At 41.0% G+C, this 22,160-nt stretch overlaps 1 protein-coding gene and 1 non-coding gene across 4 annotated transcripts in view; both read left to right on the forward strand.

Moving 5' to 3' along the window:
- Positions 1 to 18,116, forward strand: part of LOC143302173 (uncharacterized) — a 52,749-nt gene extending 34,633 nt beyond the window's left edge. For 2 of the 3 annotated variants that reach the window (XM_076616712.1, XM_076616713.1), the window contains exons 19-25: positions 311 to 419; positions 1,222 to 1,324; positions 2,011 to 2,234; positions 2,752 to 2,872; positions 4,305 to 4,664; positions 5,960 to 6,220; positions 6,643 to 18,116. In XM_076616712.1, coding sequence (XP_076472827.1) covers positions 311 to 419; positions 1,222 to 1,324; positions 2,011 to 2,234; positions 2,752 to 2,872; positions 4,305 to 4,664; positions 5,960 to 6,220; positions 6,643 to 6,827 — 1,363 coding nt within the window. In that variant the 3' untranslated portion in view covers positions 6,828 to 18,116. The remainder of the gene's footprint in view (positions 1 to 310; positions 420 to 1,221; positions 1,325 to 2,010; positions 2,235 to 2,751; positions 2,873 to 4,304; positions 4,665 to 5,959; positions 6,221 to 6,642) is intronic. The other variant, XM_076616714.1, reaches the window with a different exon arrangement.
- On the forward strand, positions 1,509 to 1,669 carry LOC143275148 (U1 spliceosomal RNA). The gene has a single exon (XR_013053397.1). It is a non-coding gene; the product is annotated as a U1 spliceosomal RNA (small nuclear RNA).
- Positions 18,117 to 22,160: the final 4,044 nt, after the last annotated feature.

Raw genomic sequence — 22,160 nt, forward strand, 5'->3', positions numbered from 1 at the left:
GCAGGAAGGGATTTGGTTTTTGATGGATCATTTGATATAACGTTCGGTCTGCTGACAGAAGTTGAAGGGCAAGAGTGGTGAGAGAGAGCTGAGGGATTGTTACTGGCGGTAACAGTTTACGACCAACAGAAAATAGGGATTGGAGTAGATGATAGCAACTAGGATTCATCTGTTTGTTGCATATATATGTACAGTGAAAAACATTCAGATTTGTTGATGAAAGGACAGGGAGAAAGACATTTTTCAAGGTGTTTTGTGTGTGTGTGTATGGTGTGTGGTGTGTGTGTGTGTGTATTGTGTGTGTGTGCAGGGACAAGTCCCCCAGCCAGCCCCAGCCTCCCACAGCAGCCAGCAAGCCAACTGTACCCACCACTCCCACCATCACCACCACCACCACCCCCAACACCACACAGGCCAAAGTAAGCCTCTGTCAGGGTGTTGTGTTGAAGCAGATTCTTATATCAGAGTGAAACTATCCATTGTTGTTGTAGTATCAGAATATATGATAGTGATGAAGCCTGTCTGCTCCAAGTTGTGTATTCAGGTGGCATACAGCCAAGTCAGTGTCAGTGTTTATTCAATGTCAGGTTTTAACAGTATCTGGTGTCATTCCACCTCGGGGTGCCTGTGTTCATTATCTGCCAGCAGAAGACTCACATTTCAGCTATTTCTGACCTGAGTTTTCCATAGTTTCTCCTGTTGGCGGTTCAAAGCCAGTGAAGCTTGCTTTGATGTTATTTCACACAGAAAGGACAACACCAGTTTTCTTTGCCATGAAGCGTTCTGTGCATTTTGGAGATTGATATGTCTTTCATAATCGGATTAATATTTAAAGATAAATTGGATTGTTATTGATAGTATTATTTCATCATGATCTTGCATGTTGAATTGGAATATTTGGCTTTGACCCACCTGGTGTGGCTGTGATTAGATGCTGGAAGTGTTGGCTGGGTTGATTGCATTTCCTCTGTGTGTGTGTGTGCGTGCAGTTATGTGTATTTTGAGTGCAGCCATAGCCTGTTCTTGAGTGTTAGCATGTGAACGCTTGTCTCAGGGGTGTGTTCATTTGTGTATGTATATGTGAGCACATGCTTGTGAACATGTACGGTGTGTTTATCTGTGCAAACAAGTGGATGTAAACATTGGTGAAATGTGTAACTTTTTGTCAGGTGGTCATTTAGACCGTGAATCACAGAGTACAGTGTGTAGTTTGTTTATCAGCCAGCAAACATGGCCTTCACCCCGACATCCGTCATCCGCAAGATGCATTCGGACAGAGTATCAGAAAAAGAGAAGCAAGCCAAAGAGAGCGATGAGGATTCAGGTTGGTACTGTGTGTTGTGATGTTTTCCCTTGTTGATATTTAGCTGCAGAGGTTTATTCTGGTATTGCTTTTGCTTAGCCTGTTAATTGGTGTGTATTTGTGTTTCGGTTGTAGAGTACCTTGACTTGATGGTTCATGTGTCCTTTTGCTGGTCTTGAAAAACAAAAACAAAGAATTTCCTTGGATATTTCTGGCATGGAAGAGACCCCTGATCAAGGAGGGGGTTCTCCCAGGGCGAGGCCTGTCCATTGCACTACGGGTGGGTTGACCCCTGTGATTACCTAAAATGAAGGTGACTTGTGTGTAATTTTTTTGTATCGGGGACTGCGTTCAAGCTATCCCCTGCTTGGGGGGAAAAAAGAATCCTTTGAAGGTTAAGTAGATACAATGTCTCCAGTATGTTCAGGCATACAAGTCATGATATATGTATTGCAGATTTGAAAACAGTCATGAAAAAAAAAGTAACATCAGCTCATTTTCAGGACAGTTTGTATCAAGCTTGTTTCTAAGATCAACAGGAAATTGAAGAGCTTTCAACTCATGGAGCTGAGATTGTCACAGGTGCTTCATATTCCATTTTGCATTGTTTGCTTTCATTGTCTCACACTTGCATGCGCATGCACACACACACGGAGGAAAGTGCATCTTAGCTTTTAAGACAAGTTCCTTGGAACTTTGTGACGCAGACATTTCCAAGCGCAGCACGGAGAAGCGAGGCTCTGAATCTTTCGATGACTCGGCGGTGGGGAGTGGGGAGATGGGGGTGGAGACGAGTGAGTTGCACACCCCCAGCTCCTTCACCTCTAACCTGTCAGCCCTCAGCAACCAGATGGAGGAGGGGTTGCACCTGGGGGTGTCCCAGGACGACTCTCCTGGCCTACGCCACGACCAGGACACAGTGGAGGACAAGGTCAGGGTCACTGTCAAACAGATCACAGCAACTCTGCTCTGTGGTCTGGCAATCAACCTTTTTTCTTCATGTCATGGAATATGACAAAGAAAATCTTAAAAACTGCAAAACCAGAGACACTTTGCTGCTTTCATTTTTGGAGAGAGATTTTTTTTTTTTTTTTTTTTCAGAATGGTTCTACACTTCTGTACATCAACATTGTTGAAATGTGCACAGGCATGTGCACATACTCACACACAACATGTATGTTCTTGTGAAAATAATGATTTGCAGACAGCATACAAATGAAAAAGGAAACATGTGCTCAAGGTCATTTTAAGTTCATGTCAAGGAATTTTGAAGAAAAAAGTTGTTGGATGGTCTGTTTGAAATCATGTTTGAAGATATTTACTTTAATCAAGACTAGATGGGTCTGAAATGAAGTTGTGTGCTTGTAAATGTTTTTTTTTTGCCTGAAAGTTCAGTGAAAATGCAGTTGAATGAAGTGCTGACAAAAGGTGATGGGTGTGGGCGGCAGGTGATGTTTGGCGGGGCAGTGCCGGTGGTGGGTGTCAAAGGCATTCCTATGATCCGGCCTATGGTGGGTCAGCCTGTGGCCTCCCCTCTCTCAGCCACTGGCGGCAGGGCTATCGTCAAAGGTGAGTGATTCGATCTTTGTGTGTGTGGGTATACATGTGAACCCTTTGGCATGTTCATTCATCCTTGTTTCAGATCCACTCTGTTTCTGCATTCCACAGTGAACACCCCACACTCGTCTGCCGCTCTTTCTCAGTCTCTGGACCTTGCACTTGGATGAATTTCCCCTCTCTCACTTTTGTCAGATCTCTGCACTCAGTTCTTTCAAGTCTTGACCTAAAATCGTAACTGCAAAACAGCCCCTCATTACCCACCATTTTACCTCCCAGTTTCTCTGTTCTTCTGTCCATTTTTTTGGTCTTGTCTGTATCCCTTTGTTGCAGAGTTGTGCATGTATGTGAAAGACCTTTGAATTTTTTTTTCTTTTTTTGGTTTTTTCTCCTGGCACAGGATATATTTTCTTTTCAACATCGTGTCCATTAGTTTCACATTAAATTCCACACCAATAAAGCAGAATAAGTTTACACCACCTTATTCGCTAGAGATAATACATATACATGTATAACATGGTGACAGTTTACGAGGGTGTTTTTAGTGAACAAAAAAGAATAATAAACACAGATCACATAACATGACATTTCCATTCTCAGCTCACCGCATACATTAAGTCAAATCTCATGGATCGCAGGGAACATCTGAATCACAACAAATCAATCAAACCAAGATTTGTCAGTATAATGTTTCCACACCTGTGGAATCCTCTCTTGCTCTATATAAGATTAATTAAATCCATGTTCCATCAATAAATCTAAATAGGGTAGCCATTTAATAGAGAAATTCTGAGAATTCCTTTCCATTGTTTTTCTGTTGTGTACTTGCGCTTGAGTTCAGCAATGAATACATGTAAACCTGGTTTAAACTTATTAATTCTGCACTTATATATAAAGAATTTTGCACATAAAACTAATCTAAAACATCATCTGTTTTTGTTTTATCATCAGTGCCAAACAAGATAAGTTCCAAACTGAGGGACAATCTTTCATAGTTTTGGCAGTTTTTTTTAAAGTTTATTTTCAAACTGAAGCCAAAAGTTTGGTGCTTTGAATATTTGTTAATGCACAAGATTTTGCTTTTTATAAATGTATATATTGTATCAGCTGTGCTGATGAAATCTATTTGGTGTCTTCACTCATCTACCTTTATCTCTGCTGCTCCCCCAGTCCCAGTATTGATCTGTGGATTGACTTGACTTGTGTGGATCTGTGGGGCATAAGGCACCAACAACACTCCTCCGCAAGGATTTTCGGATTTTGGTGTTCTCTTTACAGCAGATTTGTGTGTGTGTGTGAATTCAGCAAGGGTTGTAGAACAGATTATTCTGTCTTCCTCAAAAGAAACTAAGAATGGACAGCAAATAAGAGGTGTGTTGCTGGCCCAGGGGTGGTGAGAGAGAAAGAACCATGATGGCTGAAGAAGCTGGTGTTGTCGTTGCAGGCTCAGCGGAGCCAGTTACCACAGCCCTGCCCATGGTGTCGCTGCCCCGACCCGTCACTGGTGGTGGGACCCAGCCTCCTGTCAAGGTGGACGCCGAGCCACGCCCCATCGTGGGTGCTGCCAGCTCAGGGACAGGGTTCGACCTCAACAAGCTGCTGGAGCAGCAGCAGCAGCAGCGGCTACAACAGCAGACAGCCGTCCTTCCCCCGCCCCTGGCTGGGCCCCTCCCCCGTCCCCTGGGGGCGGGCCCCGCTCCCCCTCCTCCCTTCATGCCCATCACCCCGGGGCATATACCCCTTCAGGCTGCTGCCACACAGGCTTCCATGCAGAACGCCATGATCATGCAGCAGATCAGCAGAGGTGAGCAGCAGTTGTTCTTTGACAGTGTTGGGCACAGAGTCTGGTCATCAGAGGGGGTTAGGTTGGCTATGATGAAGTGTTGAAAGCCTCAGGGCAACATGGGAATCATAGCGTGTAAAGCCAACTGATTTCAGAGAAGCTACTTCAAACATGAGGGAAGTGGTTTGTGTCTTGTCACGTGGAATCTTGAAATAAACTTTAGTTTAATTACACATACTTAACCGTGACCCAACTAGTGCAGACTCCGGCAGAGGTCTGACATTCCTGTCCTGTGCAAACTACTATCCGCCTATGTGGAGAAAATGAAACTACGGCCGATAACCTCCCCTTTGTTCCACTGGCTAGCGCCCTCTTTTTCCGGCAGCCATTATGACTCCTGTTCCTGTGCTCTTCATACGGTTAGTCGTTTCCTGACAAATCTCTGTATTGTTTCATACTGCTTTACTTCAAGTTACTTTGATGGTCAACGACAGAAATTTTAACTGAGTAAAGAATAATTCACCAGTGTTGAAATTATACATTTGAGTCAGGGGGGCAAAGGGGAGGTTACTTACTTCTACTTCCTATTTGAGATAAAAAAAAAAAAAAAAAAAAAGAAAAAAGTAATCATGTTGGAACTGCATTGAATGGTATTTTTGTAACTTGGCTTCTGCCTCTATTGTTTATTGTTTGCAGGAATTATGTGCAATACTTGGTAAGTGTAAGGCATTTCAACGCTTGTTGCGTATATGAATGATGAGTACTTTTATATTGCCTGTCTTTGGTTGGAGACCAAGCTCTATGCGCTGTACAAACACAATCATTTGCACAACAGGCTGCCTACCTGGGTAGAGTAGACTGACGGCTGCCATTCGGGTGCTCATATAGACACATAACATTTTATGTGTATGACTGTTTTATTCATTTACCCCACCATTTAGGCAGCCATACTTTTCATGGGTATGTATGCTGGGTATGTTTTTGTTTCCATAGCCCACAGAATGCTGACATGGATTACAGGATCTTTGGATGTGTGTTCAATCTTCTGTGTGTGTATACACACGAAGGGGGTTCAGGCACAAGCAGGTCTGCACATAGGTTGACCTGGGAGATCGGAAAAATCTCCACCCTTTACCCACCAGGCGCAGTTACTGAGATTTGAACATGGGACCCTCAGATTGAAAGTCCAAGGCTCTAACCACTCGGCGATTGCGCCCGTCAAATGTATATATATGTATATGTTTCTGAGAGAAAGCAGGAAAAGAAGTTATTAGAGGAAAGGTTGACAGCGTGTGACTGCCTGCCTCGTGTTGCAGTGAATGCCATGAACCAGATGAACCAGCTGGCAGCCCTGCAGGCCCAGCAGCGCATGATGGACCCTCGACTTCAGCCCCTGCGCACGGTCATCCCCACTGTCAACCCAGCTGCTCCCCTGTCCCCGCTGTCTCCCCGGAGTTCTCTCCCTTCTGCCATCTCGGGCCTGGCTCCGCCCATCAGCTCAGGTGCGGGGATAAGTGCGGGGATGAAGCGCTCTTTCTCGCCTGCGCACTCCATTTTCTCCCAAGCCAACAAACCTGGTAGGTCATAAGTGGCAGATTCTCAGGATTCTTGCTGGATTCAGATCAGAATCAGACGAATTGCTGCAAAAAGAAAAAGGCTGGAATCAGTTCTTTGTGGATGGATGTCAGGGAATGTCCAGAGACTTCATTCATAAAATGTCTGCCATGATACATTCTCTTTTTTTTTTTTTTTTGAATGATTTTTTTTTGTTATCTACTGTAAAGTTATTCAGTTCCTTCAGTAGTTAAATTTTTTTTTTTTTTTTTAATTTTGATTTGATTCCGACACACACACACACACACACATATGTATAATATGTTTTTTTTACATTGGTTTACTTTGAAGGTGTCTGATGTTTCCTCAGCCCCAGGTGGACATGAATGCAGTCCTGTGACTTTGGATCAGTGATGTGAAAACTGTCACTGGTGTTATGTTTCAGTGATGAACGGCCCTTTTTCGATGGGAGTTCCGGTGAGCGGAGTGCCCAACAACAGTGTGCCTAGCGAGGGGGAGATCCTCAAGTGGTTTGGACCTGAGGTGCTCAAGACACAGCTTCCCTCCATGCCCCCTCTCCCCACGCACGGCACCAAGGTCATGACCGTTGATGAGATTGAGAGAAGCTAAAGGATTCGGGGGGGAAGTTTTCATATGGGTTTTGATGCTCCCCCCCACATACCCCTCCCCAACCTCAACGTCCATTTTTGAGGCGTCTCCCCATCTGGCCCACGTTTCTTTGTTTTGATACTGGCCACTTGAGATGTTTGTGACAAGCTCTAGTTGGTTAGGTTCCCCTCCTCTTCCCCACCACCCTTCCCTTTTTGTGTTTGCTCTGATCAGTTTGTAGTCTTGTACTGAAGTTTCTGTATTATTTTCATCCCTTTTTCTTCTGCCTCTTCACTGTTTTTGTTTGTTTGATGTGATCCCCATCCCCTCTATTACCCCCCACCCCCTCCACCCCCTGCTGATTGTTGACACTCCCTGTTGTTCATTCCTTCAGACAACACGCAGTACACTAAGTACGCTGAGAGGCAACACCAGTTGGAATCTGTTTCATATTTTTGTCATTGTCATTGCCAATTTAAAAAACAAAGGATAAGAATGGATGGACATAGGGCTTTGGATGACTAGTTATTTTATTGTAACTTTTTGTCAAGTCTGTAGTTCCTTTGGTTTTGGGGGTTGATTGTGAGTGCAGTGCACAGTGTATGCAAGTTGCACAGTCAACCCTCTGTAGCCAGCTGTGCTCCAGTCAAGCTTTACAACAGCCTGCAGCTCCTCAGAATGAGCAGGACATCACTGCTTCCAAGTCCGAAGCAAGCAAAGTAGGTTGCTTGCAAGTTGACTGTTCTGATGACATCAAGCCCTGCACTTTGGTGTTTGGTGTTTGACTGGTCTGTCACCAAGCTGTATGGTATCATATGGACTAGGTGCACCTGTCAACGTCTGGTGCATCTCTCTCTGGCTGTGGTCGGTGTTGACTGACTGTGGCTTGGGGCTGTGGGCAGATAATCTGCATACACACGTTGTCTTTCAGTGTCTTTTGTAGTCTGTCACTACCGTATCTGACAGTTGTATTGTCAGCTTTCTGTCCTCACTTTGTGTGTGTGTGTGTGTGTGAATCACATTTAAAGGCCAGGGTGTCCTTTCAGTTGTCTGGCTGTGTGTCTGGGCGGACACCATCAGTGGATGTCACAGGGAGGCAGGTTAACAGGACAAAGCGGTGGTCGGGCTTTGGGGGGAGGGGGCTTGTCACTGGGTTATCGTGGATGTTGGTGTTCCACTGTGTCAGGGTACAGCGGTCCCACAAAGAGCTGAGAGAGTTCTGAAAGGCTTGACCCTGACAGGAGTTGAACTGATTTACTTTCAGCACTGTGTGTGAGGGTGTGGGTGTGGATGTGAGCATGCGTGTGTTGTGTATATGATGGAGATAATCAGAGGCTACTCCTGTTCCAACCAACAAGAGGGTCACAAAAGAAGCGAGTAGCCAGTGACTCCAGCTGTGGTTTGAAACTGGATGGTAGTGAAGGGATGTGAATGTGGGGTGAGTGTGTGTGTGTGTGTGTGTGTGTGTGCGAGTGTACATACTGACCTCGTGGGATGCCATGTGTGGACTGTCAGTTGTCTGTATATAGTGTTGTATTTTAGTGTACATAGACTTTGCCCCCATTCTTTTTTTTTTTTTCTCTCTGTTCAATGTTTCAGGCTTCACTTTGTTCATTGTTCAGACTGACAGCATTTAAGATTTGTGTACATGTTGTGTGTTGGCAGGTGTGAAAAGTATTATGTTGCACAGGTATTAAGTGCATCGTTTGAGAGGCTTGAGAGTTTGTGTTGGTAAAGTGTGAAGTTTGTGTGTGTGTGTGAAGTGCAACAAAACGGTGCCAACAACATGGTTTGGGATGCAAGCTTGCAATGCAAGCAGTGTAGTTTTGGGAAGTTGTTTGCTCATATGTGACATTGAATTGTGTGGTTTCATTTTGTGGGTGTGTAAGAAAATGCACAGAATGATGCGTTCCATGGGGGAAAGTCAGAGTGAGTATTGGGTGTGTAAATAGATGTGTGTGTGTGTGTGTGTGTGTGTGTGTGTGTGTGGATTATACACGTGAGGGTGTAAGAAAATGATGAAAATGTGTTGGCATTTGCTGACTGTTCCGAGAGTTAAAAGTTTAATATCAATATTTGTAAATATGTTAAGATTCTTTTTTTCCCCCCGAAGGTTTGTTGAAATTGAATTACAAAGTGTTTGTGAATAAACATTGTTCCATTTCATACTCTGTTGTATTGTGTTTGAATGTGATTGGTATCATTGTCACCACTTTGAATGTGAGACAGTTTTGTGCTGCAGGCTTGTACATGTAGATATTTTTAATTTTATTGTTTGAAAAGGAGTTGCTTTTGCCACAAGCTCTGCCAGTTTATTTTAAGCTTTTTTGCCCTTTTCCTTTTTCCCGTACTGAATTGAGGTGGGTTTTTTTTTTTTTTGTTTGTTTTTTTTTGTGATTGCCCAACATCCCAGGTTCGCCTTGACATTTGTACAGGTTTTTTTTGTTTTTGTTTTTCCCATCCCATTTTTTTTTCTTTCTTTTGTGCTTTTTGTGTACATAGAGTGGTGTGCAGTGGAGATGTAGGTGATGGTCTGTGTACACAAGTACACAGTGTGAGTTGTGGCTGAGGAGAACGGCAACGCATGATCATCCCTGCTGTGTGGTTCATCAAACTGGTGGTACATCCCCCCATTTCCTTTAAAGCAAAATGTGGAAAATGTTTAGTTGCATAATCGATACAGATTCCCCCACCCCCACCCCCCTTCCATTTACAAGGAAGAGTAACATTCCAAACCCAGTACTTTTGTAAGGGATGTGGGGTCTTGCTCTAGTAAAAAAAAAAAATAAAAAAAAAAATTCTGAAAGAGGGGTGGGGGGTGATCGTTGATCTTGCTAATGGAAATGCTCTGTGCTTGGAGTTGTTTTATTGTTGCCAAATTTGACAGATGTTTTCTTGAGCCAGTACAATCAAGCTTGGATTTGCATTGTTGCCGAGTCTTGAGTGAGAGGTGTGTGAGCGTTCAAATTTTTTTTTTTTTTTTTTTCAGTTTGTCAAAAAATTTTTGTTCATATCATGTAGATTTCAAGTATCAAAGTTGAACTTTGCTTCCATTTGTTCCATTCAGTGTTTGGGTTTGTTTTGTTTTTTAAAAATGTTTTATTGTTTTGTTTTGGTTGTTTTTTTTGTTGTTTTTTTGTTTTTTGTTTTTTTAAAGTATGATACAGGGGCATTTACATTTGATGTAGGGTAAATGTTTCCTGAAAGTATTTATTCTTTTGTGTTTTTTTTTGGTCATAATTTATTTATTACTGAGGTTTTGCGTGCGCTTCTTATATCTGCACAAGTTTTCATTTATGTAAGGAGGCATGAAGTTAGTTTTTCTGCCAAAATGCTAGTAGTTTGTACTCACCTCCATAGTTTGATTTCTGTGAATGCTGGTCAAGAATTATTTTTGTGTGGCAACTTTTTGGGTTTTGTTTGTTGCTCCCCCTTACTTGGAAATGCCCTTGGTGTTGAGCTGATCTCTGATTGTCAGGTTATTACTTGAAATTTGTCTTCATCTCCTCTTCCCTCTACACCCATTGCATTCACTCCCAGTCTGAGTTAGACAAGTTTGTTATGGTTCAGTCTCTGTAGTGTGTCAAAACTAACCTATTGTTATGGTTCAGTCTGTATGTAGTTTGTCCAAACTGACCTGTTGTTATGGTTCAGTCTGTATGTAGTTTGTCCAAACTGACCTGTTGTTATGGTTCAGTCTGTATGTAGTTTGTCCAAACTGACCTGTTGTTATGGTTCAGTCTGTATGTGGTTTGTCAAAACTGACATGTTGTTATGGTTCAGTCTGTATGTGGTTTGTCAAAACTGACATGTTATGTTTCGGTCTGTTTGTAGTTTGTTTAAACTGACCATTTGTTATGGTTCAGTCTGCCTGTTGTTTTGTCTAAACTGACCTGTTGTAATGGTTCAGTCTCTTGTCTGTGGTCCATCTGTGTGACTTAAGTTTTGTGTGCAAATGCCAGTTAGTATGTGCCTGACTAGTGATGTATTGTGTGTGTATGTGAAAGGTATCGCAAGCATGTCTGTCCACAAGAGTTGAAGAGAATTTTGTGTGAATGTGTGTGTATGTTTGTTTTCAGGTAGATGGTAGAATGTGTGTGTGTGTGTGTGTGATGTTGCATTGCAATGTACGTTGTGTTCACGCTTGAATGTGGCTATATGTTTGTGTTTGCATGTGTGGGGGTGTGCATGTGCATGTGGTTATTTACCTGTGTTTGCATTTTTTTAAATATATTTTTTTTATATTGTGCTTTTGTTTTCTAAGAAAATTTGTTGAGTTTGGGGGAGGGAGGGGGGGGGTTAAAACCAACCAACTACCCCACCCCACTTTTGTATATTTTATTTGAAAAGCTAGGCATGTGTCCCCACAAAATAAACACCCTTACTTTCCAGGCATCTGACATGATGCACACAATAACCTGTAGTTATTACAAAGTCTTCACCCCCTCATTTGGCGTCGATTTGCAGCGCATTGACTATGGACAGAGCAGCTGCTCAAAGTAGGACAGGATATTTTTGTGAAATTTCTGTCACCACAGTTAATAAAATACTGAGTGCTTTCTCACTGTGCTTAGTTATGTATCAGTCTAAAATAGATTGAGGAAAAGGTATTTGAATTAAATAATTAATAAACATTGTGTCTGCTGTGTATGTTCATACACCAGTACTGTAGAGAAGTTGGGTTTACTATAAGAGAAAAACAATTGGGATTGTTTACAATGGGAAATAAATTAACCGTCCTCCCAATTTTCCTATTTTAGAATTTATTTTAATTTTTTAGGATGAATTTAGATGGAGCAAGTGAGATTATTTTCTGAGCTGCCTAGGGATGTGTGTCAGTGTGCTAGATTCACAAGTCTGAAATTGTTTACAATCGGTGAGGGTAGTTGGCCATGGATCTTACTGTCTTGTCATATAGTTCCAAGGTTTAGGTTGAGAGGTAGATCAACATTTTTGGAGGCAATCTGTCAAATAACATGTGTCAAATGCCAAACATTACTGGCAGCAGGGAAAGAGGGGGAGATTATTTTCTACCTTGGCATGGACTGGGTTCTGATGAAACTTGTATAGTCCAGTGATGGAGTCTGCTGAGGTGACTGGGTAGGAAATGTTTGGTGGCCTGTAGTTAGAAATAACTTGGTCTGAAAGGTAAAAACAGTGTACATGTAGTGCTCCTGGTTAGTTCTTAGTTGATCAGTGTGCTGACCCAGACTGGCCTTGAAAAGCTGGAACTGGAGTATGTGAGGTTGGTGGCAGGTTGTTCACTGGCGCAGGGTTTTAGGAAAGAATCTATTGCAGAGTGCTGGGTGGTTGGTACGTTCCTGGAACAGAAACCCTGTTTGGGATATCCCCTTTGGTGTAAAAGAGGGACTTGACAATGTTGACAGTGCTGTAGTTGGTGTTGTAAAGCATGATGAGGCGGTTGTATTATCGTCTTTCGGCAAGAGGCTCCCACTGCACGGTGATGAGCATGCTAGTCACACAGCCTGGTGTCTGATTGCTGTAGTTGTTGAAGACTTAGCAGGCTGCCCTGCATTGCACTTTCTCAAGCGCCGTGACGTTTTTCTGACTGTTCAGGTCGCAGACAGTGACTGCACACTCTTAAGATGGGTCTGACCATGGTCTTGCAGGTCACAGACTTAACGCTGGTGGAGCATTCATGGAACTTCACCTCAAGTCATAAAACCCGCAGCTCTGTTGCCCTTGTTGACTGTGTTGGCAGTGTGTTTTCCCAGGACAGGTCCTTTGTGATGGTATCCCCGAGGTATTTGCTGGATGCTTTTGTTTGCAGTGCAGTAGTTGGAATAAAGGATTTTTCCTTGCTTGAGTAATGTTAGATACAGACGATGGTGCATTGTTTGGGTTGACGCTCATTTGCTGGGTTGATTTCCTTTGTTCCAGGGACAAAGGGTGTTGTAGTAGGAAGCTACCTTGATTCATTTGCTGGGTTGATTTCCTTTGTTCCAGGGACAAAGGGTGTTGTAGTAGGAAGCTACCTTGATTCATTTGCTGGGTTGATTTCCTTTGTTCCAGGGACAAAGGGTGTTGTAGTAGGAGGCTACCTTGATTCATTTGAGGAGGAGACATTTGTAGGCAAAGAGTTTGGCGGTGCTGAATTTCAGATGCTAGTCTGTCACCATTGTTCCTTCTGTTACTGTCCCCAAAATGAAAAATGAAAAGAAAGATTTGTACTGGGTTTTTTTCCCCCTTCTCTGCATCAAAACTTACTACCGTAAAGGACTTGTTTGGGGAGTGTGTTCAGTTTTGTCCATTCCATTTTATGATATTCTGATTATGTTGGTTGTTTGGAGAGAGCATTTTACCAAGGAGTCTTGTGGATTTGATCAACAGAGTTTCATGGCAAACTTGGCCAGTTTGGATTTGCAGTCCCAGTCATCAGCCACAGCATTGATGAAGAACAATGCTTGTGTGTTTGAAAAGGCTTGCTCAGAGATGCCAACTGTTACATTTCAGCATATTTTGTTAAGCTCGATTGCAATTTGTTTTGATGATATGTCAACGTTAGAATTATTCCGATGAGTTCATTTTTGACTGCCTGGCATGATCACATGCTTTCCTGTTGTAACATTACCAAGACACTCTAGACTGTCAATCCCGAGCCAGGGCAGTCACTACTAACCTTGGTCTTACGTGATGATGCTTTGCTAATCGTGTGTGTTTTTACATTGAAACAGCATTGAGTGGACCAGTCAGCTTAATCGTAGTAGTTACACCGTGTTGCAGGTAGGCCAAAGTGTTTGTATGCCTTGTCAATAAAATGTACGTTTGCTGATGTGGCTCGGGGTCTGAGAGTTGCTACCAAATTCAGAATGTTCCCACCAAATTTCCTGATTGCTCCAACAAACACTTGACAGGGGTTGGCATCTCTGCTTGCTCGCTCTATCTGTGAAGTATTCTACATTCCCACATTTGCAAGGTTAGTTTTTTTTGTTTTTGTTTTTTTCCACTGGATCATGCCAGCATTTGATACTATCTTCGTGTTACAGCTTGTATTGGATAAAGGGGGGGAAAAATTAACACTGAGAAGTATGATCAAAAGTTCACCTGAAATATCCTTTTTGCACAGTTTGGGGCTGTTTTTGGAATGTTTGGGTGAGTTTTCCAGGTCTAGAAAAGTTGAGAATTTTGAACAGGGCTTGAAAACGTTTATGGAAATATTTGTGAATTTTGAACCATGAGAGTGTTAATAAAAAGTTATACAAGTTTTTGAAAGCATAGAAATAGCACTTGTTAAAAAAAGAAAAAGAAAAAAAAACAAAACCAAAAGAAAAAGAAAAAAAATGTTAGGCAATGTTTGTACAGTTGAATAGTGTCAAAGAACTAAACTCATTTCATCACACATTGCAGCCAAGATAATAATTGAATTGAAAGAAATTATATGTCTTATGAGAGTAGAAGATGGAAAGATCATTAATGAACTCGGGGGGGGGGGGGGGGGGGGGGACAGCTGAGACATATTTTTCTGTTTGTATGTGAATGCAGTCTTTGTTTTGAGAGAGAGAGAAGAGAATGGCTGATAATTAACATGGGACTGAAAAATTCCAGTGCCTTAATCAAACACCGAATGCACACTCTTCTTTCTTCCTATCAGTTTCTTGGATCACTTGAGTGAATAAAGTGCATACAAAGATAACAGAATGTGTGTAGATGCTTACACAGACACAGACACACCGACACACCTGTATGCTCACAAGAGCAGATCAACAAAAGGTAACAACGGAACATGCTGACATTGATTCTTCACTTGGCTAGGAGCAGCTGACTGTAGTGTGTATCTGGGTGTGTATATATGTGTGTGTGTGTGTGTGTACCTTGATAGTGACATTGTGTCAGCTGCCACAGGTTGTAAGAGAAAGCGAATTTGGAATGAAGATTGACTGTGGAATGAAGATAGGCTGCGTCAGTGAAGACATTGCAAATGGGATCAAGGGTGAGGCAATAAACCCCATTGTGGGTTGGTTGTGCTCATTTATTTTGAGCTGAGAGGTTATGTAGGCCATGACATGACGTAAAACGTGAAAGGAACAGCTTGTTGGCATGTTGGAGCTCTTGTCTGGACATCTTTACCAGTCCTGGTACAACAATTGGCCATGATAACACTAACCCTGTAGAAGATCAAGGTCACAACGTAACAAAGCAAGCTTTTGGGCATGGTATAATTAGGTTCTGAACTCAGATCTTCAAATTTAATTAAATGATTACTCAAGATGAAACATTATATATTGTAGGAAGTATCTGGTCAAAGTCAGAGGTTGATAGAGGTCAGGCTTACATGACTTGTCGTGTGGGAAGTTAAGAGGTTGATTGTCAAAGGTCAGGGTCATATTACATTAAGGGAAAAGAGTTAAAAGGCAAACTTGGGTTTTCTGTGCATGTGTGCAATCTTGTAAATGTCCTGCAGTGACAGGTCGTTCATGGCTGTGATGGAGCCATTTTGGAGGTTGTGTCAAACTCATGTGACAGGTGCTTAAAATCCTGTCGTAAGGATTTTGGTTTCATATTTCTTAAAAAATTTTTTTTTTTTTACCCTTTTCTAAAAATTTCTTTCTCTCTCTTCCCCCCCCCCCCCTCTCCTCTCTCTCTTTCTCTCATTCTCTTGTTCCCCGCTCCTCTCTTTTTTTCTCTCATTCTCTTGTAATTCCTGGTCTGGATCCAGTAGGTTCCACTCCTTATTCTTGAAGGTCTTGTCTCACATACCTTTTTTGGTTTTCATTGTAACTTTTTAAAAGTTTTTTTTTCAATGCAAAATCTTAAAGTTTGTAATGATAATAAAAGAAAAAAAAGAAAAGAAAAAAAGAAGAAGACATTTTGCTTTCCGTGGGTGCACACAGCGGTCTGGAGTGAGAAGGTTGCACACCTATAGACATTAATCAGGGCCAGTGATTGGTCTCCAGTGTCTTGTCTTACCTGTGGTCTTTTGTTGGAGAGTTGTTTTACCAAGTGGTGCTGGTTTGTTTTGGGGTTGTTTTTTTTGTCCACCTGAACGCTGAACAACCTGAACACGAAGGACGCTAGCCAATGTCATTACTCTCAACAATTTTTTGGTAAGTCTTGTTCTTAAAGATGACAGAGGATCTTGGTTTTTCATCGTAGATAAATTTCACCAGTCTGTTGCTCTTCACAGGACAATAGTTTTTGATTAATGTGTCAAATGAAGGCTGAGGAAAACACTGAGCTTGGATAGATCATTGAAACAGAAAATGAAGGAAAGTGGACATTGTGTAGGGGTTTTTGAATGAGGTAAGAAGTTCCATTTTTTGGTATTTCAGATGTGATCTTCCTTGTGTCCATTGATAATGAAAATAAAACAAGCTTTTGAAAATATATATACATGTAATTACCCAGGTTAAGAAAAAAAGATAGTTCAGTATTGGTGGGAATTGGAATAATCTGGATTCAGAAAAAATAAGGTATATGTGCTTTCACCCACATTTTAATTTATATATATATATATATATATATTTTTTTTTTTTTAGTTGAAGGTACCAAGTGTAAGGTACATGTGTACCTTGAAGTTTTACAAAGTGACCTGTTCCAAAAACTGAACATCAGCATATCACAGTTATACATGGCAAAGAGATGGCTCAGATGAACACTTCACAGTCTGTGGAGAACCAGGGAAGAGGGAGAAAAAACAACCTTGATCACCCTGACAAACCTGACCTGGAAAAGGTTTTTGATACAACCCAACCAATTTCTTCTTCTTCACCCTATCCTTTGTGTCAGCCCAGCCATGATATTGGAAGCTAGTGAAGACGGCGTGGCCTTGTATAGCACAGTGCATGAAGATGAGCTGTCAATGCACACAGCAGACAAAGCATTGAGTGGCCAAAGCCATTTGGATCATTGCCCCAATTTGAAAAGCTCATGGCTTTCTTTGCGAAGTAGGGACAATTAACATTATGTAGTTTAAATCTTCTCTCAGGAGTACTTTAGTAATAAGTTATGGTGAAAGACTTGATTCTGTTGTTCAACACTCACAGAGAAGAGTTAATTTTGGTCTTGACTGATTGAACATCCAGGCCAGATATATAAGGTTCAGTTCTGAGCAGCACATTTTGTTGCTGAGGATGGGGACTCTGTGTACCTGGGTCATACATGTGAAGTTCAAAAGCTGTATTTCTTACTACAAAAATCTGTTTAAAAAAAATCTGTTTGGCTTTTAGAACAATTGTGTGACTTGTGTAACCTTTCAGCACATGGGGAGAACAAGATATGCAGCACTATACTGAGAGACTGAAGTCTTCAGTTCAATCACAGAAATGGTCCATATCAGCCTGGCAGTTTGGGGGGATATTAATGCAACCAACAGTCCAAACAACCAAAAGCAGTTTTAATTATTTGTGCTTTTGGAACATATCCCAAGGTTTTGATGTGAATAAACACTTAATGATCATACTTCGTAAAAAAAACAAAAAAACAAACCCTTTTGAGTAGCTATTTTTTGTGTGTTTTGTTTTTCTGTAATAGCAGTTCACTGTGTGTGTGTTTGAATAGTTAGGATTTGATTTGGTCATTTAACAGCTCGTTAGGGCTTTAGGGCTATGTTGTAGGGGAAAAGTTTGGTTTGCTGTATCCCCAGTGTAATTCTGTGTGTGTGAGTGGTGTACTTCATGTTTTGGTTTCAGTTGGCTTACAGTGTCTGGTGAAGTATCCATATCTTCTTTACTAATTGTATGTATTTTCTTTGTTTATGAATGGCAGCAATTTACGTTTGGTGTAGGGTTTGTACGTACATTTGTAAGTGTTGGTGTGTAAACTGTTGATGTATGTGTATCTGTATGATAATAACTTTGTATCTGTTTATCTTTGTAGCCAAGTTTCAAGGTAATCAGTTGACTTTTTTTTGTTTTGTTCTCTGTATTGAAACAAATCTGAAAATGGATGATACAAATGAAGCTGTAAAGCTGAACTTTTTGGACTAGCAGCCAGCATCAAAGTACAGTGGTATTCACAAGTAGGGTACTGCCTGTTGGGTTTGGAGAGTGACTAAAGAGAGTTCAGTGGTTTTTGTGAACGCATCATCATCATCTGCTTAGTGGCAGTTTGGTTTATAAATGTAAGGATTGCTGGGTTTTTTTTTAATGTTTCTTTTTCTTTTCTTTTTTTTCAGAACATAAAAAAATGTGTGTGACCATTGTGAAATATAGATGTTTAACGATGTTGGTATTGGAGCAAGAATATGTAGCTATAGTTCTTAAAAAACCTGAAAAAGTTAGAGGTTCTTGTTACTTTTTTGTGCCCCAGAGAGTTGAGACCCAAAAAAAAGAAAAAAGAAAAAAAAGAAAAGGGCTGTGGAAAAAAGCTTCACTTACACACAGACGACAAAGCATAGCTGAATAAAGGGAGGGAGGGAAAAGGTGGATTGTAATCCTGTGCCAACAGGATGTTTTGAAATCCGTCAAGACGTGAGATCGAGTTGTGTCAGCTTGAAAGGGTGGGAAGAACCGGGAAATGGAGTGGTACATAGCCAACCCTTGGTGGATGGCACTGGCTGTTTGTTTCAAGGATTTCTTTCCTCTTGCAAATGTTATTTGTGGCATTCTAATACTTAAGGGCCATCAAGCAGCAGCTGTTATTTATGAAGCAACACACAGTTTTACTTTTTTGTAAAGTAACGGAAACTGACTGTACTTTTTGAAAGAAAAATAATATATTTCATCCTCATATCTGAAGCAACTCACTTTTTTTCTTCTAAAAGTAAAGGAAATGGCTGTAGTTTTTAAAGTAATAATAATACACTTTTTTTTTTTTTTAATCAGTACTATCATTTTCATTCCAAAAGCAACACACAGTTATAGCTTTTGTAAAGGAAAATCAGTTTTGGAAATAATATTGCGACTATTTTCCAGAATAGTTAAATCTTCATTTCTGAAGCAACACACTGACTTTTTGTAAACAAAGGAAATTAATTGTACTTTTTTGAGTACTGAACAGCTTTATCTTCTTCCACAGTACACATTGTTTTATAGTAGCAGATTGTCACAAAAAATGCAACATTGGCGCTGCTGTTGTTGCCTTATTATGAAACTGGCACTGATATTGTGGAAAAAACCCTAACAAACGTGAGTTTATTTTGGGAGGGGGGGAGGGAGAGCAGACAGGCAGATAGTATTAGGGGTTTGATGGGGGAAAGGGGGGGGTGCGGCTGAAGGGTGCTTTTATCAGCAGCAGAATTGACGTCTTCCTTTGGGGTCATATACATTGAAATAATGAGAATGTAGCTTTTGTGGTTGTGTCAGTATCATCTGTTTGGGCTGTAGCTGTTATATCCCCTCCTGTTGCCCCACTGAGTTGTGCCCCTTTTGTTCTTGGTGCTTGTATTCAGGCGGTCGTTGGAAGTCCCTCCTCTCGTTTGTTTCATTGTACCACAGAACAAACCTTTTCATTGTCATTTACCTCCATATCCATCACCAGTTTTATTGTTGTGTTACTTTAAAAAAAATTTTTTTTAATTTTTTTTATTTATTAAGCACTGGAGTAAGCATGTTCATTGGAATTTTTCTCACCACTTCATTTTCATTCTTTCAAACGCTGCTTGACTGCTGCTTTGTTATGTTGTATTGTGCTGTTTCAATGTACTGTAGTGTTATGTTCTGAGTCAAAGTTTTTTTGTAATTTTTTTTTTTTTTTTTTTTAATATTCAGCTGTTTGCTGTTTGCAGTTTGTGTCATTTAATGGGGTTGTCCTGTTGGAAGTGAATATTATTATTATATTTTGCCACCCCCTAGACGCATCACGCCCTCCTGGCTTTGTTTTTACTTTGTGTAGGGTGTTAGGGTGTAGTTGACTGGTTGAGGTGTGGGTGGTGGTTGCCTGGTGGGAGCCCTGGACATCTGCAGTGTGCTGGGGTTCAAAACTGAAGAGAAGAGAGATTGGGTGTGTGTGGTGGTGGAGACTGGAAAACTGAAGTGTGACTCCCAAGTGCATTGTGAAAAAGTTGAGTGTGTGAGGGTCTGTGCATCAATCAAAACGAAAAAGGAATGCATGTGGTGTGCACATTTGTTATGTTTGAAATGAGAAAACTCAGATTTTCAGTTCAAAGGTTAGAGCCACTGCTCTCTCTCAGAAATCTGTTTTATGATAGTCCTTTTTTTTCCCTTCTCACCAGGCGAACATCTTGGGCAACAGGAAATAAAAAGATGATGCATGAAATACAGAGAAGTGACACTCTACATGGGATTTGACAAGCGATTAGTTTAACACTGGCTGAGTGGACTTAAGCAGTGCGATGGTTGTCCTGTGGTATGGACAGTGACTCAGAGACGTGTGATGCACTACCAGTAAGAGCCAGCAATCTAAAGTATTGTGGTCCACACATCACGGAATGGGGATCATGCTGCTTTTAACACTTTTTTGTGTGTTGAGAGTTGTGATTGTGAAAGAGGTGTCACTGTTTTCATTGCTGGTGAAACCTTGATCTGCACTTGTTACAACAGCGTAGGATTTAAAACAATACCAGTACAGTCTTTTCGGAAAGTTTGGGAAGCAACCATCATCATGGACATGGACATTGATGGTCAAGATTGCAGTGGATTTCTGTTAATACCAAAGTGGGTTGCACTGTCGATGCGTTACACAAGTTTAGAAGTGTTAACCCCATGACTGCTGAACCTTGGTGATGTGAGATCAGTGGGGCAGGAATTTGAAAGGCACTTAATTCTTTCTGTGTACTTAACTATAGTAATGGTGTCATGGAATTTACTAAACAAAAGGTCGTGCAATTCCAAGAGGAATCAGTGAAGCGACAGCCTTTCACTGACGAGGGTACTGTCAGCAGCAGTCAATGGGTTAATCTGTCTGCCATTCAGATTGGGGACAAGGCTGGCAGCGATGATCTGTAGAATGACCATTCCATGTTTACACTGGAACATATTCCATAACCATGTGGACAGTTGGTTTCTGCTCTGTTGAGTACATTACCAAAGGCCTGAAGAAGTGGGTCTGTCTTGTTCTTTTGATGTATTTTACTGACATTGAGCTTACGCTTTTATATAATTGTTTGAATATAACAACAACAATAAAAGGAATGAAAACTTGATTGTCTGACAGGTAAAAGAATAAATTTTCACAATTAAAGTTTTCAGGACATCAAAACATTATTGTTGAAGCAGAAAAAAACATTTTACAAAAAGATCTTTTATGTAATTCCCATGTGGTAAAGTTCAGGATGAGACAAAAATCAGAAATGTACATTGCTATATGTGTTTGCTTGCGAGCATGCACAAGAACACTCATCCAAAAGTATGGGCATAAAAACACCTGTGTTGACATACCTGTTAGGAAAAGGAAAATGCACACATGAGCAGAGACAGCAAAAGGCTGCAATTTCGTGCAGTGAAAAGTTCATGATGATGTGGATAATTCCATGTACCGAATGTGTTTGGAGAATAAACACACTGGTAGCTGATAAAAAGGACTTGAAAGCATGGCAGACACTGGTACTGAAAATTCTTACGCCTTATACCCAGGCTGCTAAGATTTTTCGCTCAAAAACTGCATAGGTGTTTTCACATTTAGTTTCGTTTTTATCCCAGTTTTTAAGAGGTCCAGAGCAAGCAGAGGAACCACTATCAGTGACCTTTCTGACAGGGAGAAATGTCTGAAAAATAAATCTGACAAAATCATCCATGCTTCAAGGAATCGAGGAAAAAAAAAATCCACAATGAAATATACAACTACAGTTTGTGTTGATGAAGGAAGCATGCATATGTGAGATCTGAAGAGCTATCAGTGCCCTGTGCTTTGAAGTTTAAATGTTGTCAGCAGTTGGCAGTGTTGCCCGTTTTATAGCATTGCACCAGCTTGTTTATCCTTTGCCTGTGGACGTCCAGATGTGGACTTTCTGGTTTTATATCTTCAGTTCTCATGGTGTCTGCTAAACAAAGGCATTTCCACAGGAATCGCTTTTGTTGGCAGTAGTCTTCAGGCCATATTTACTACACTGTTTGGGGGTGGCAAAACTCAATACAATTAAAGAGAAGACACAGAAGTGATTTTACTTTGGGTTATTTTTTGTTTGCCTGGTGTGTGAGCGGACTTGGCATTGAGTGAATGTATTGTATTGTATAATTTAGTAGTTGTTTTTCTTAACAGATTTCTCTGTGTGAAAATCTGTATGCTCTTTCCAGGGAGTGCGGGTCACCACATTGCAGTGCCATCCTTTCTTTTTTTCTTCTTTTTTTCTGTCTGCAAGCATGAATGTTGAAGCATGTCTGATGACATTTTCTGCAATGCATGTTCCATCGTGTCCAGTGCATAAGGCAATAGACACAAACCTGTACCACTTGGTGTGAATATATATTCCAGAATGTAAACAGTTTCATATCTTTT

The sequence above is a fragment of the Babylonia areolata genome, chromosome 29 (genome assembly GCF_041734735.1).
Source record: "Babylonia areolata isolate BAREFJ2019XMU chromosome 29, ASM4173473v1, whole genome shotgun sequence".
In the NCBI taxonomy this organism is placed as follows: Eukaryota; Metazoa; Mollusca; class Gastropoda; order Neogastropoda; family Buccinidae; genus Babylonia; species Babylonia areolata.